The sequence below is a fragment of the Leptodactylus fuscus genome, chromosome 2 (assembly GCF_031893055.1).
Source record: "Leptodactylus fuscus isolate aLepFus1 chromosome 2, aLepFus1.hap2, whole genome shotgun sequence".
Taxonomy (NCBI): Eukaryota; Metazoa; Chordata; class Amphibia; order Anura; family Leptodactylidae; genus Leptodactylus; species Leptodactylus fuscus.
Window position 1 is genome coordinate 5,725,652 of NC_134266.1, and position 16,948 is coordinate 5,742,599.

The 16,948-nt window shown below is 47.9% G+C and overlaps 1 protein-coding gene across 4 annotated transcripts in view; it reads left to right on the forward strand.

Annotated features, from left to right (window-relative positions):
- Positions 1 to 16,948, forward strand: part of LSAMP (limbic system associated membrane protein) — a 1,679,098-nt gene that overhangs the window by 1,616,050 nt on the left and 46,100 nt on the right. For 3 of the 4 annotated variants that reach the window (XM_075263299.1, XM_075263298.1, XM_075263300.1), the window contains one exon: positions 2,087 to 2,122. The exons of the other annotated variant lie outside the window; for it this stretch is intronic. In XM_075263299.1, the coding sequence (XP_075119400.1) occupies positions 2,087 to 2,122 (36 nt within the window). The remainder of the gene's footprint in view (positions 1 to 2,086; positions 2,123 to 16,948) is intronic. 4 annotated transcript variants of the gene reach the window in all.

Below are 16,948 nucleotides of genomic sequence, written 5' to 3' on the forward strand. Positions count from 1 at the left end.
ACACATAATAGTTCCTACATACTGTGCCCAAATAACACACAATACCTTGCTGACATATCATGCCATATAGTGCCCACATAATACTACTGCACAGTCTGAATACTGCCGCCATAGACAGCCTATATATAACACTCACTATACACTAAGCACAGCTGTCGTCGGTATATGTTTGCATCCTATACTGCTGCCACAGGGCGATATAAGGGAGGTTTTCTATGACAAGGTGCACTACATGTACCAGGAAATGCTGCCATACAGTAAATCATCTGCAGCTCTTAGTGGAAATATTCCAGAGCTGAATAATCCTTTACCAGTCATTATGAAATGTGAAAACATTTTTCTGCTGGAGAAGTAAGTGCCCCCCCTGGTGTTTATAGATTAGTAGGTGGGAACACATGAGCACGCACCACTGTGCACACACACAACACCGCACACACCATACACCTACACTTCCAAGAAGAAAATCACAAAATCAGGAAATTCCTATTGGGCTGCAGCACCACCTAGTGGTTGGCTTTAATGCTGCAGCCTGCTTGTCATAAACAACACCAGGTCAGTGGTTATAAACCCGCAATACCAAACCCTATCATTTATGTATATGTCGTATATATGCCCTACACTAGAGGGCGGGATTATATTATGGATGGCGGTAAAGTTATAATCTACATTTCAGAATATGGATTGTTCTCCCCAGTGTCAAGAGGCTGCACGCCAAGCTATGGAGATATATATAAAACTTAAAGGGTTCTAGTTTAAAGGGGATCTCCACCAACTCCAACTCATTGTAATCTTCTGTAGGTGGTGCTCCACTGATTCTGATACAGTTGGAATTCTTTCTCTAGACCCCACTGTTCCTGAGTAATTGTGTTGTTAGTTTCAACCCCAATATGCTTCTTACTATTAAGTGGGCGGTCCTAGCTTGGAGTAGTCTGGCACCGCCCACATTACCTAATTAGTATCTTGGATGCTGATCCTAACAGAAGTGATTGCTCAGGAACGGTGGGGGCTAGAGAAAAAAATTCCAACTGTGTCGGAATCAGCGGAGCGGCGACTACTGAGGGATGCAAAGACTTGGAGGTGATGAAAGGTCGTCTTTAAATGTCGCATTGCGAGTATTTAGACTTCAGTTTATTGTTAGTGACAGGAGGAGAAGCAGCTTCGGGGCACAAAGTGCTGCTCTAACAAGTGGATGTTTGGTACATGACGAGAGTTAGACTTCCAGAAGGAAGGGGCAAAGTAGAAGAAATACCCTCATAACCTGCCATGTAGAGGGGCGGTGCCATGGTGCGAGGTGATAGGGCGGTCACAGAGTCTGACAGAAATTCAGCTAAATGATTGTATATTACTTTCTCCAGCAACTTTCCTCTATAGTTTGTGTTTGATCTGAAGATCTCTTTATACTGTTCACAGCTGAGGGTTTGTTACAGTTGCATTCAGTCTACAGAATCCCTCCCAGCAGAGGTGTCATTAATGTATCAATATGTCTTCACAGTTTGTTACAATGTATCAGTGCAGGGTCAATGTATTGCTCTGGAGTCTGCACTGTTTAGCTCAGACAGTCGAGACTGGATGCAACTGTAACAAACCCTCCGCTGGATGTGTATATGAATGCTGCCACACTGAAGCCAAGTATGTGAACCATCCTGTATGTCTGACACAGATGTGAACAGTGCCTTAGTAATTCATCACCATAAGACCACCTATGACAGCGTCCCTATGACAACACTTCTTTGCTCAGTCATTCTTCCTACCTCCTCTGGAAACATTGTTTTTAGCTTAGACATTATCTGATCTAGTTGCTTTGACCTCATTGTCCCTATGACAACCCTTACTGGATAGAGCACAGAGGCAGGAAGTGTTATCATGGGGACAGAATGATAGTTTAGTACTTACTTTACATTCTTACAACCCATGTTTGGCCAGTAGATGGCTCTGTATCCACTGGTGACCTCCATATCCGGTGGTAAGTAGCGCTGCGCCTCCTGGTGTCGGTGTACACTGCCGCTGGGTGCCCTGTATACCCGCCCCTTGTCTTGTCTCCCTTTTATGTTTTACGCCTTTGTTTATTATTTCTTTTTTTCTCCAGAGCGCGTCATACCCACAAAACCTATCCCTGCCGCAGGTCAGTATGCCGTGTCTGAACAGGGGGCAATGCCTGGGTCATTATCCAAAGCAGCAGAGTCCGTCACATGTCACCCACATGGCCGCCGCCATCACATGCAAACACAAATCTGCTAATGTAGGGAAGCCTCAGGGACAGGACAGGGAACGACGGCTAGAAGGGAATAGAAGCTAGAGGATTCAGCAACGTGAATGGCAAGGTCCTTGTAATTTTACCTAATTAGATGCAAAATACTTCTGATTCATTTCCTTATGTAATTCTGTATGTAGTGAGCTCCCCCTAGTGCTGACTGTATAACCTGTATGCAGTGAGCTCCCTCTAGTGGTGACTGTATAATCTGTATGTAGTGAGCTCCCCCTAGTGCTGACTGTATAACCTGTATGCAGTGAGCTCCCCCTAGTGGTGACTGTATAATCTGTATGTAGTGAGCTCCCTCTAGTGGTGACTGTATAATCTGTATGTAGTGAGCTCCCTCTAGTGGTGACTGTATAATCTGTATGTAGTGAGCTCCTCCTAGTGGTGACTGTATAATCTGTATATAGTGAGCTCCCCCTAGTGGTGACTGTATAATCTGTATGTAGTGAGCTCCCCCTAGTGGGGACTGTATAATCTGTATGTAGTGAGCTCCCCCTAGTGGTGATTGTATAATCTGTATGTAGTGAGCTCCCCCTAGTGGTGACTGTATAGTCTGTATGTAGTGAGCTCCCCCTAGTGGTGACTGTATAATCTGTATGTAGTGAGCTCCCCCTAGTGGGGACTGTATAATCTGTATGTAGTGAGCTCCCCCTAGTGGTGATTGTATAATCTGTATGTAGTGAGCTCCCTCTAGTGGTGACTGTATAATCTGTATGTAGTGAGCTCCCTCTAGTGGTGACTGTATAATCTGTATGTAGTGAGCTCCCCCTAGTGGTGACTGTATAATCTGTATGTAGTGAGCTCCTCCTAGTGGTGACTGTATAATCTGTGTATAGTGAGCTCCCCCTAGTGGTGACTGTATAATCTGTATGTAGTGAGCTCCCTCTAGTGGTGACTGTATAATCTGTATGTAGTGAGCTCCCCCTAGTGGTGACTGTATAATCTGTATGTAGTGAGCTCCCTCTAGTGGTGACTGTATAATCTGTATGTAGTGAGCTCCCTCTAGTGGTGACTGTATAATCTGTATGTAGTGAGCTCCCCCTAGTGGTGTCTGTATAATCTGTATATAGTGAGCTCCCCCTAGTGGTGACTGTATAATCTGTATGTAGTGAGCTTCCCCTAGTGGTGATTGTATAATCTGTATGTAATGAGCTCCCCCTAGTGGTGACTGTATAATCTGTATGTAGTGAGCTCCTCCTAGTGGTGACTGTATAATCTGTATGTAGTGAGCTCCCCCTAGTGGTAACTGTATAATCTGTATGTAGTGAGCTCCCCCTAGTGGTGACTGTATAATATGTATGTAGTGAGCTCCCCCTAGTGGTGACTGTATAATCTGTATGTAGTGAGCTCCTCCTAGTGGTGACTGTATAATCTGTATGTAGTGAGCTCCCCCTAGTGGTGACTGTACAATCTGTATGTAGTGAGCTCCCCCTAGTGGGGACTGTATAATCTGTATGTAGTGAGCTCCCTCTAGTGGTGACTGTATAATCTGTATGTAGTGAGCTCCCCCTAGTGGTGACTGTATAATCTGTATGTAGTGAGCTCCCCCTAGTGGTGACTGTACAATCTGTATGTAGTGAGCTCCCCCTAGTGGGGACTGTATAATCTGTATGTAGTGAGCTCCCTCTAGTGGGGACTGTATAATCTGTATGTAGTGAGCTCCTAGTGGTGACTGTATAATCTGTATGTAGTGATCTCCCTCTAGTGGTGACTGTATAATCTGTATGTAGTGAGCTCCCCCTAGTGGTGACTGTATAATCTGTATGTAGTGAACTCCTCCTAGTGGTGACTGTATAATCTGTATGTAGTGAACTCCTCCTAGTGGTGACTGTATAATCTGTATACAGTGAGCTCCCCCTAGTGGTGACTGTATAATCTGTATGTAGTGAACTCCTCCTAGTGGTGACTGTATAATCTGTATGTAGTGAGCTCCCCCTAGTGGTGATTGTATAATCTGTATGTAGTGAGCTCCTCCTAGTGGTGACTGTATAATCTGTATGAGGTCCTACAAAGGGAAGCTGTCCACTTCCAACCCAAAGGCAGAGTACTAATATGCGGAGACCTGAATGCAAGGACAGGCACAGAGATAGACTACCTGCCTCCTGACGACAACCCACATATGCACAGTAGTGAGATCCACCACCCAGAACCCACACAGACAAGAAGAAACAGCCAAGACAGAATTGTCAACAAGAGTGGGAGACAACTGCTGAACATGTGCCGAAGCCTAGGACTGTACATAATAAACGGACGTACCACAGGCGATCCCAGAGGACGCTTCACACTAAACTTTCAAGTGGGCAACAGCGTGGTGGACTATGCCATTACAGACGCAGACCTGTCAGACATTGAAGACTTCACAATCACACCTGACTCCCATCTATCAGACCACAACCAGATCCTACTATACATGAGAACCAGGAACAAAACACCCATACATGAGCCCCAACAGTCCGGCCTCTACAACCTACCAAGACATTTCAAATGGGCCAACCACCAGGCCATAGAATATAGCAACGCAACCAACCGACCCGAAATCAAGACACTGCTCACAAACTTCCATACAAACAACTATCAGCCAGACCAACAGGGAGTCACCAGAGCTGTGAAGGATCTCAAGTACATCCTACAGACCACAGCAGAACTAGCAGGCCTGAAACGAACCAAACCAATAAGACAAACCAACAAACAGTCCCACAAATGGTTCGACAGCGACTGCAGAGCACTACGCCATACCCTAAGAACAGCCTCCAACCAAAAACACAGGGACCCCAACAACAAGGAGGTGAGGGAAGCCTACAGCAATCTATGCAAGCAATACAAGGGCACCCTCAGAGAGAAGAAACAGAGATACCTCTCCCACAAAATACAGCAACTAGAGGACTCCCTCCAGGACAGCTCATTCTGGGAGACCTGGCACCACATGGGCACAAAGCCCAAGAAAAACTCTCTCCACATCCAAAATGGCAATATCTGGCTCAACTACTTCAGAGGTCTCTACAAAAACATCCCAGAAGAAGAACTAACTCCAGAACAGCAACAGATAATCACCAAACTGAGGGACATGGAGAAAGTCATCAAAGACTTCCAGAACCCTCTGGACTCACCAATCACCATAAAAGATATACAGGAAAGAATTGCCGGGCTGAAAGGCAAAAAGGCCAGTGGCCCTGACGGCATCCTACCAGAGATGATCAAATACAGCCCTCCAGCAATACACGCGGCACTGGCAAAGCTATTCACCCTCGTGCTCAATGCTGGACACTTCCCCGAAGACTGGAACAAAGGGCTCATAACCCCCATCTACAAGAATGGGGACCAATATGACCCCAACAACTACAGAGGGATCTGTGTCAGCAGCACGCTAGGGAAACTGTTCAACAGCATCATCAATAACAGAATCCTCACCTTCCTCACACAACACGGGGTCCTCAGCAAGAGCCAAGCAGGGTTCATGCCAAACCACCGCACCACAGACCATATCTACACCCTGCACAGCCTCATCAAGACGCACGTCCACAACACCAGAAGAGGCAAGATATTCGCCTGCTTCGTAGACTTTAAGAAGGCGTTTGATTCAGTATGGCACCCAGGCCTACTTCTAAAACTCCTAGAGAGTGGAATAGGAGGAAGAACGTACGACGTCATCAAGAGCTCCTACACCGGAAACCAGTGCAGTGTGAAGGTGAATGGGAAAAGGACAGCATACTTCCAACAGGCCCGAGGGGTCAGACAAGGCTGTAGCCTGAGCCCAACGCTCTTCAACATCTATATCAATGAACTGGCTACAGCCCTGGAGGCCTCACCAACCCCAGGCCTCACCCTGAACAATCGAGAGGTGAAGTTCCTGCTATACGCCGATGACCTCCTACTCCTGGCCCCCACCGAGAAAGACCTCCAAGAAAGCCTGTCAGTGCTGGAAAAATTCAGCACCACATGGGCCCTACCCATCAACCAGAAGAAGACCAAAGTCATGGTATTCCAGAAGAAGGGCCACAATAAAGCCTCCACCACCTCACAATTCACACTGAACGGCTCCACACTGGAGAAAACCAACAGCTACACCTACCTGGGTCTGGAGCTCAGCCAATCAGGAAGCTTCAAAGCAGCAATAGAAACCCTGAAAGCAAAAGCCTGCAGAACCTTCTACGCCATCAGAAGACAACTGTACCACCTCAAACCACCGGTGAGGGTCTGGATGAAGATATTTGACGCTGTCATCTCCCCGATCCTTCTCTATGTCAGTGAGGTTTGGGGCCCAGCCACCTACCCAGACCAGTCAAGGTGGGATTCCAGCCCAACAGAGAACTTCCACCTGGAGTTCTGCAAATACCTGCTACATGTCCATCGCAACACCTCCAACATAGCCTGCAGGGCAGAGCTAGGCAGACCCCCCCTATGGCTCACCATACAGAAGAGGGCGCTAGCTTTCCAGGCACACATCCAGGGGAGCAAGCCTGACTCCTACCACCACCAAGCATGGCTAAGCCACCTGAGCAAACCAGACATTCAACAACCAAACAGCAGCCAACCACCAAACCAAAAACTCCAACAGATGATAACCAAGGCCGAAATAAAGGCGACCACAGAGGCAAATAGAGAGCGGTACATTGAAGAATGGAAAAACGAAATAAATAACTCCAAGAAACTCACCGTGTACCAATCCCTACAAAGGGACTACACCATGGCCACCTACCTGGAGAGAATACGCCACCCCAAGCACAGACAGACCCTGAGCCGATACAGACTGAGCGCCCACAACCTAGAGATAGAGACGGGGCGATACAGACAGACGTACAAGCCACGGGAGAACAGACTGTGCCAGCACTGTGACCAGGGGGCCCTAGAAGACCAGACCCACTTCCTGCTACACTGCACCAAATACTCAGATATGAGGGCCGTCTACTACAAAAGACTCTCTGCCCACATCCCAGACTTCATATCTGCAGACGAGAAGAGGAAACTCTACATCCTACTGGGAGAAGAAGAGGCCACTGTGGAGATCGCTGCCCAATACGTGTCCAGCTGTCACCAAACAAGAGGAAGATGAGACTCCATGGACTGTTATATTTATCCCAAAACACCCGCCCCACCCACCCCCACCTCCACATCTCCATATAGCCTCTGGTGGGTGACTGTGGGTGACCAAGCCTCTAGTGGTGACTGTATAATCTGTATGTAGTGAGCTTCCTCTAGTGGTGACTGTATAATCTGTATGTAGTGAGCTCCCCCTAGTGGTGACTGTATAATCTGTATGTAGTGAGCTTCCTCTAGTGGTGACTGTATAATCTGTATGTAGTGAACTCCTCCTAGTGGTGACTGTATAATCTGTATGTAGTGAGCTCCCCCTAGTGGTGACTGTATAATCTGTATGTAGTGAGCTCCCCCTAGTGGTGACTGTATAATCTGTATGTAGTGAACTCCTCCTAGTGGTGACTGTATAATCTGTAAGTAGTGAGCTCCCCCTAGTGGTGACTGTATAATCTGTATGTAGTGAGCTTCCTCTAGTGGTGACTGTATAATCTGTATGTAGTGAGCTCCCTCTAGTGGTGACTGTATAATCTGTATGTAGTGAGCTCCTCCTAGTGGTGACTGTATAATCTGTATGTAGTGAGCTCCCTCTAGTGGTGACTGTATAATCGTCACATAGAGAGTAATGACACCCGCGGCCCTGCTGTAACTGCCCCGACCTGTAAGGGAGGGGGAGGGGCGCCTCATTCATTATACTGTGTCGTCCGGTGTCCGATGCTGGACAGGGAGTCATCAGCACGAGCAGGCAGGGGGCAGTAGTGAACCAAGAGGGGTGCTACAGCAAGGCGAGCAGGTCAGAGATGATAGATACAGTAAGCAGAGTTATATATTCTCTTGTATGCGAGCCATGTGACCCTGGACCGTCATCCTGGGGGATCCTCTGGGCACTTCTGACTCCACTAGGGCAGATACATTGATATGGGGGGGGGCTGCACAGATAACAGTTGTGTCCAGGCCCTTATCCCTAAAGGGGCCCAATTACTCCATTACCTTGTGGCACATTGCAGCTCTGGATGTGACTAGAGTATAATACATGATACTAGCACCACTAGCTCTGCTACATCAGTACACAGTTTTGCACCCATGATGAAGAAGGTCACGGCCAGGCACACATCTGTCTCCCATATATTTCGGGATTTGGAGTATGACCCAGGCTCGCCCTTCCTCTTTGCAGTAGATCCTCTTTGTAGATCCAGTAGATCCCGTAGACGGTTCTCTTACTAACACATGACTCATGAATCATCTAACCACCCAGAGCCCACCCCAACCTTCTCATTGGGGGTGACCCCTCCTGTCCATGGTCCTGAACCCCTGGAGTAGCCTCTGAGGGGTGGACATTGGGTCCTAAGGGGTCATTATAATGGGGGCCCATCCAGAAGACGAGTCGGTCCATGCACGACCCCAAACCATTGACTTCTAAGGGGCCATGTGGGGTTTCCATTATTTCGATAGTAAGAAATGCTCTGACGTAACAGTGCGGTGTCAGAATGGGCGGGACTTAAAGGGATGTGGCATGTGGGTGTGTCATAATGTCTCAGACAGAACGGCCTGACCTGCAGTCCTATGCAAGAGGGTCAGTGGTTGTCAAAGACAAACCCAGCTCCTCTGCTTCTGTGCATTGCTATAAGGGATAGGTCCTTTAACCCCTTGATGCTCAGATTAGCTGATATTACAGCGGTCAGCAGAATATTTGATTGCAGCTCTGGATGTCACTAGAGCATAAGACATCATTCAAGCTCACTTTTTGTTCCCGAGTGCAATGTTACCCTGTCTATCTCTCCGCTTCCACCTAGTGGCTTGTTACAGGTACAGACGCGGCTCTGCTGCATTGCATTGTGAGAGACGTAGTGAGAATACAGTTCTATAGATATAGAAGACACCCCGAGACTGTGAAGCTTTTAACTCAGTGTTTGCAGTTCGGCACCCCCGGATCATTTCCGCCGTCCCATATACTCGCCGCGTCTCGCATTAAAGACGCCTCCTGATAGACGGCCACAATAGCAGAAATGTGGAGGATGTGCAGCCACAAGTGGAGCCGATTAGAGGAGGGGGGAGGGCTAATGCAGAGATGGAGGGTCCTATCAGTATAATCCGATCTGCGCATTAATGTACACTAATGTCATTTGCAGTGTAATGGATGCTAATACGATCGCGGCCGCCGTCCTCGGACCTCTATCATTAGCGTAATGGCCGCCGAGGGTCTCGAATCCGTCTCATCTCTTCTAAAGACTTTACAATTGTGACATGAGGGGGGAAAAAAAGCAGCCGGAGAAAGATATTACGGCGTTCAATTTCCTCCTGACAGTAATCATCGGCTTCGCACTGACTGGGGGCGAGCAGACTATTAACCGAACATCACGCAAAGACAGGCGAAAAACGCTGAGAAAGCCGCTCTCCGTTTTGGCGCTCGCCCTCGTCCCCGCGCTCGTTTCTTCTCATTTAGATTTATTTATTTACAAATGAGGAGTAAATTGCAGCCGTTTCCTTAAGTGCGAGCGCTGGAGGGGGAGGGGCCAGGCAGGAATCTAGAAGTATCAACATGCAGAAGACGGAACCCGAGGATATACATTGTATCAAAGTCTCTTAAAGGGACACAGACACTAATTCATGGCTGTAGCGGAACAGACCCCCCCTGTAGGATATTACACCCCCTGCTGGCAGCTGAACAGTATGGCAGGCTATGACTGTCCCTTTAAATAGGTTCATACTTAAAGGGATAGTCTAGAATTAGAATTATATGGCGGCTTCATTCCCCCGCCCAGGGGTTGGGTCTGATATTGCAGATCAGCTGCTTCAGAGTAAATGAAGTTTTTCTGCAATACCAGACACAAGCTTTGGACGAGTGTGGCGCTATTTGGGAGAAAGACATGTTTTTGTTTTTATCCTAGACTATCCCTTTAATTCGCTCACCCCTCAGCAGCAATGGAGAGATGCAGAAATGTATTATGGGCTCTCATTGCAGGGTCAGTGATGTCACAGCTGAACTCCCCATATCCAGAACAGCGCCACACCTGTCCATAGGTTGTGTCTGGTATTGCTCAGATGCAATGAAAGGAGTTAAGCTGCAGTACCACATACAGCCTGTGGACAGGTGAGGCGCTGTTACTGGGAGAAAGCAATCATGTTTGGCTTATCATGAGAAATCCTTTTAAAGGGATTATCTATATCAGATGTTTCCTTATAGGGATGTTTTCTTAAAGGGTTGGAGGAAGTTTAAAAGTTATCACAGCAAAGAAAAGGGCCCCAGATGGAGCGACAGGTTCATTTCTATGGGACTATCTATCAGCCTTAATCTATGGTAGAACAGCGCCACCACAGGAGAACTGAAGTATTACATCATCCTCATTTAAGTAGAGGGGCTTTGGGGACCCGCCCGGGGCACAACCATTATCTTCTTGTCCCTTATAATCTTATCACACAGTCTCTGCAGAATGACAGAGCGGATCCAAGCTCCAAAAACACACAGAACAGTCCACAGCCGAAATTACTTGTACAGGTGTGAACCCGCCCTAAGTGAGATCTAAAACCGCTGGTGTTAGCACATGCAAGAGGATGCGAGACGCGACAACGCAAACAAAACATCTTATTACACAACTGAAAGCACCAAGACATATTACATTTATTACATTCCAGCCTCAAGGAGTTATCACATCTTGTAATAATCGGGTGGAAAAACAAAATACAATGGGGGTAAAAAATGTGTCCAAAACCGGAGGAAGGCCGAGGCCTCACAGTGCGGAAACGCAGTTTTTTTTTGTTTCGTTTTTTTGAATCAAAGCCAAGATTGGGTACAAAAGGGAATAGTAATGGAAGCTCGCCTCGTATACTTCTACCGTCTGCGCAATCCACTCCTGGCTTTGGCTCCAAAAATCACAACAAAAAAAAACGCCGCTTTTCCGCTACGTGGAGCCTCAGCCTAAGACGATAAATGAAAGCTACCCTCTCCCCTGGAGTTCCACACCCCTGTAACGCGAGCCCGACCTATATGTTAAAGAATATACTGTATATTAATATAAATCAATCAAATCCCTCCTGAAATTGAGGCCGTCCGGATAACGAGTCAAAAGCGCAAATACTCAGAAGGCCTCACGTCTCAGAAGTTTCCTCCCCGCAGCGGTCGCTTGACCTGTTCAATGGCAAAAAATTTCAATGAAGTCTCATCCCCTTGATGGCACACAATGAAACGCTGACAAGCCCCGGTACATTACCAGACAAGGCTTTGCCACAATCTTTTACATGTTCCAAAATCCGTGTTTGTAATAATGGTGGGGTGCAGCGCACGTAACGCAAACCGCGCGAGCTGCACCAAGTGATGTAAACAACAAATTTTATCTTGCAATTTAAAACATCCCTAATACAGTAGTGTTTAAGATGGCTGATTGAAGTTACCCCAATCACAGAGAAGCTGCCCCATCCCCTCTACCCCCAATGTCTAGGATCAGTGCAGGAAGCCGAACCATCAGGGGGGCAACCCTGGAGCCTGCAGAGGTAATTAACCCCCAGACCCCGGGTATGCAGTAAAAACCTCCACCAGGGATTTACAGTTAACCATTTAATTGCCCTAGACCACCAGGGATACTATAATTAACCCCTCCCTTGTCCTAGACCACCCGATACACTAAGACCAAACCCTGTTACTGCCCTAGATCACCAGATCTACTGACATTAACACCTTCATTACCCTGGACCACAAATCATTCAACCCCTTCACTGCCACAGACCACCTGGCGTACAGGCATTAACCCCTTGATTGCCTTGGTGCCATGAGATCCTTACATTAACCACTTCACTGCCACCACTCCCAGACATTCATCGTCCTAGACCACCAGGTATTCTAACATTAGCTTCTTCTCTGCCCCAACTCACCCCCAGACATGCGGACATTAACCCTTTCCTGACCCCTAGCGCACTCTTTGGCACACAGACATTAGCCCAGGATTCCGCATTTAAGAGCAAGTTCTCTACTTTGTATGTGGAATGTTAAGCTCCGCCTCTAACCACACCCAGACCCTTCTTGTCCAACCAAATTCCAATCAATTCTAGTCCAGCCCAGTCCCTTTGTGCCCCCATAATAGTGCCCTCGTAAGTGCAAAATACAATAAAAGTGCCCCACAAGCTTTCCTAGCAGCACAGACTAAGTGTCTCCCTTGGGCCCCTCTAAGACTGATCCTTCTTAGTGCCCCCCACACAGTACAATGGCCTTTAGTTCCCGCACACATAGTAGGGTGACCCCCTTAGTGCTCCCACATGGCCTCATCTTCTCTTATTTACTCCCACACTTTAGGATACTACCTTAGTGCCCCCCAAATTATGATGACCTCTTAGTGCCCTCACACAATATTGAGGCCTCATAGCAACTCCCCATATGATATAATGCCCACCTTAAAGCTCCCACACAGTATAATGCCCCCTCTAGTGTCCCCACACAGTACAATGCCCCCTCTAGTGTCCCCACACAGTACAATGCCCCCTCTAGTGTCCCCACACAGTATAATGCCCCCTCTAGTGTCCCCACACAGTACAATGCCCCCTCTAGTGTCCCCACACAGTATAATGCCCCCTCTAGTGTCCCCACACAGTACAATGCCCCCTCTAGTGTCCCCACACAGTATAATGCCCCCTCTAGTGTCCCCACACAGTACAATGCCCCCTCTAGTGTCCCCACACAGTATAATGCCCCCTCTAGTGTCCCCACACAGTATAATGTCCCCTCTAGTGTCCCCACACAGTATAATGTCCCTCTAGTGTCCCCATACAGTATAATGCCCCCTCTAATGTCCCCACACAGTATAATGCCCCCTCTAGTGTCCCCATACAGTATAATGCCCCCTCTAGTGTCCCCACACAGTATAATGTCCCCTCTAGTGTCCCCACACAGTATAATGTCCCCTCTAGTGTCCCCACACAGTATAATGTCCCCTCTAGTGTTCCCACACAGTATAATGTCCCTCTAGTGTCCCCATACAGTATAATGCCCGCTCTAATGTCCCCACACAGTATAATGTCCCCTCTAGTGTCCCCATATAGTATAATGTCCCCTCTAGTGTCCCCAAATAGTATAATGTCCCCTCTAGTGTCCCCATACAGTATAATGTCCCCTCTAGTGTCCCCACACAGTATAATGTCCCCTCTAGTGTCCCCACACAGTATAATGTCCCCTCTAGTGTCCCCACACAGTACAATGTGCCCTCTAGTGTCCCCATATAGTATAATGTCCCCTCTAGTGTCCCCACACAGTATAATGCCCCCTCTAGTGTCCCCACACAGTACAATGTCCCCTCTAGTGTCCCCATACAGTATAATGTCCCCTCTAGTGTCCCCATATAGTATAATGCCCCCTCTAGTGTCCCCATACAGTATAATGCCCCCTCTAGTGTCCCCACACAGTATAATGCCCCCTCTAGTGTCCCCACACAGTATAATGCCCCCTCTAGTGTCCCCACACAGTATAGTGTCCCCACACAGTATAATGCCCCCTCTAATGTCCCCACACAGTATTATGCCCCCTCTAGTGTCCCCACACAGTATAATGCCCCCTCTAGTGTCCCCACACAGTATAAAGCCCCATCTAGTGTCCCCACACAGTATAATGCCCCCTCTAGTGTCCCCACACAGTATAATGCCCCATCTAGTGTCCCCACACAGTATAATGTCCCTTCTAGTGTCCCCATACAGTATAATGTCCCCTCTAGTGTCCCCACACAGTATAATGTCCCCTCTAGTGTCCCCACACAGTATAATGTCCCCTCTAGTGTCCCCACACAGTATAATGTCCCTCTAGTGTCCCCATACAGTATAATGCCCGCTCTAATGTCCCCACACAGTATAATGTCCCCTCTAGTGTCCCCATATAGTATAATGTCCCCTCTAGTGTCCCCAAATAGTATAATGTCCCCTCTAGTGTCCCCATACAGTATAATGTCCCCTCTAGTGTCCCCACACAGTATAATGTCCCCTCTAGTGTCCCCACACAGTATAATGTCCCCTCTAGTGTCCCCACACAGTACAATGTGCCCTCTAGTGTCCCCATATAGTATAATGTCCCCTCTAGTGTCCCCACACAGTATAATGTCCCCTCTAGTGTCCCCACACAGTATAATGTCCCCTCTAGTGTCCCCACACAGTATAATGCCCCCTCTAGTGTCCCCATATAGTATAATGTCCCCTCTAGTGTCCCCACACAGTATAATGCCCCCTCTAGTGTCCCCATATAGTATAATGTCCCCTCTAGTGTCCTCATACAGTATAATGTCCCCTCTAGTGTCCCCATACAGTATAATGTCCCCTCTAGTGTCCCCATATAGTATAATGTCCCCTCTAGTGTCCCCATACAGTATAATGTCCCCTCTAGTGTCCCCATACAGTATAATGCCCCCTCTAGTGTCCCCACACAGTATAATGTCCCCTCTAGTGTCCGCACACAGTATAATGCCCCCTCTAGTGTCCCTATATAGTATAATGTCCCCTCTAGTGTCCCCACACAGTATAATGCCCCCTCTAGTGTCCCCACACAGTATAATGTCCCCTCTAGTGTCCCCATACAGAATAATGTTCCCTCTAGTGTCCCCACACAGTATAATGCCCCCTCTAGTGTCCCCATACAGTATAATGTCCCCTCTAGTGTCCCCACACAGTATAATGCCCCCTCTAGTGTCCCCACACAGTATAATGCCCCCTCTAGTGTCCCCACACAGTATAATGCCCCCTCTAGTGTCCCCACACAGTACAATGCCCCCTCTAGTGTCCCCACACAGTATAATGTCCCCTCTTGTGTCCCCATACAGTATAATGTCCCCTCTAGTGTCCCCATATACTATAATGTCCCCTCTAGTGTCCCCATACAGTATAATGTCCCCTCTAGTGTCCCCATATACTATAATGTCCCCTCTAGTGTCCCCATACAGTATAATGTCCCCTCTAGTGTCCCCATATACTATAATGCCCCCTCTAGTGTCCCCACACAGTATAATGTCCCCTCTAGTGTCCGCACACAGTATAATGTCCCCTCTAGTGTCCGCACACAGTATAATGCCCCCTCTAGTGTCCCTATATAGTATAATGTCCCCTCTAGTGTCCCCACACAGTATAATGTCCCCTCTAGTGTCCCCATACAGTATAATGTCCCCTCTAGTGTCCCCATATACTATAATGTCCCCTCTAGTGTCCCCATACAGTATAATGTCCCCTCTAGTGTCCCCATATACTATAATGTCCCCTCTAGTGTCCCCATACAGTATAATGTCCCCTCTAGTGTCCCCATATACTATAATGCCCCCTCTAGTGTCCCCACACAGTATAATGTCCCCTCTAGTGTCCGCACACAGTATAATGTCCCCTCTAGTGTCCGCACACAGTATAATGCCCCCTCTAGTGTCCCTATATAGTATAATGTCCCCTCTAGTGTCCCCATACAGTATAATGTCCCCTCTAGTGTCCCCATATACTATAATGCCCCCTCTAGTGTCCCCACACAGTATAATGTCCCCTCTAGTGTCCGCACACAGTATAATGTCCCCTCTAGTGTCCGCACACAGTATAATGCCCCCTCTAGTGTCCCTATATAGTATAATGTCCCCTCTAGTGTCCCCACACAGTATAATGCCCCCTCTAGTGTCCCCACACAGTATAATGTCCCCTCTAGTGTCCCCATACAGAATAATGTTCCCTCTAGTGTCCCCACACAGTATAATGCCCCCTCTAGTGTCCCCATACAGTATAATGTCCCCTCTAGTGTCCCCACACAGTATAATGCCCCCTCTAGTGTCCCCACACAGTATAATGCCCCCTCTAGTGTCCCCACACAGTATAATGCCCCCTCTAGTGTCCCCACACAGTACAATGCCCCCTCTAGTGTCCCCACACAGTATAATGTCCCCTCTTGTGTCCCCATACAGTATAATGTCCCCTCTAGTGTCCCCATATACTATAATGTCCCCTCTAGTGTCCCCATACAGTATAATGTCCCCTCTAGTGTCCCCATATACTATAATGTCCCCTCTAGTGTCCCCATACAGTATAATGCCCCCATATGGTACCTATATACGGTATATATCTTTTTCATGCCTATGACACATACTAATGGCTCCCTGATTCCAACCCGCTGTATCAGGTTGTTAACGGTTAATTATTAATTACTGCTTATTGGGTGCAGTCCTGAATTGTCTGGCCTAGGGGGAGGGGCGCCAAGTCCCAAACTGCCCTTACTACCCCCCTCCCCACTACCTACTACGGGACTTCAGTGAAGGAACCAGAGCCCTGACAACCCTGCAGCCCCTCCATACTGAGAATCACAGGGGTCCTGGTTGTCAGATCCTTAGGAATTGAGGAGTAATGGAAAGTATAAATGCCCAAGCTGCTCATCCTCAAGGACTCAGGACGTAGAGGAGACCCTGACTCCTGACTGCCTCTGCCCCCTCCCCTATATCGCTCTTGTTCTTCTATGGCAGGTAATATCGTTATGTTCTGACTAAGGAGACAATGAGACATCCCTCGGGGGGCGCTCTGCAGACATTATGTCCTCCTGTTCCACTTTCTTATCCCACCAGGATATCTATGCAGTCTCAGCCGCCTGGGGGGGACGCGGACCCCATGTTTCCTTCTCATTAGTATTCTCTTCATTACAGACATTGTCACTGGCCCCGGATACCGCGATGGCCGCTC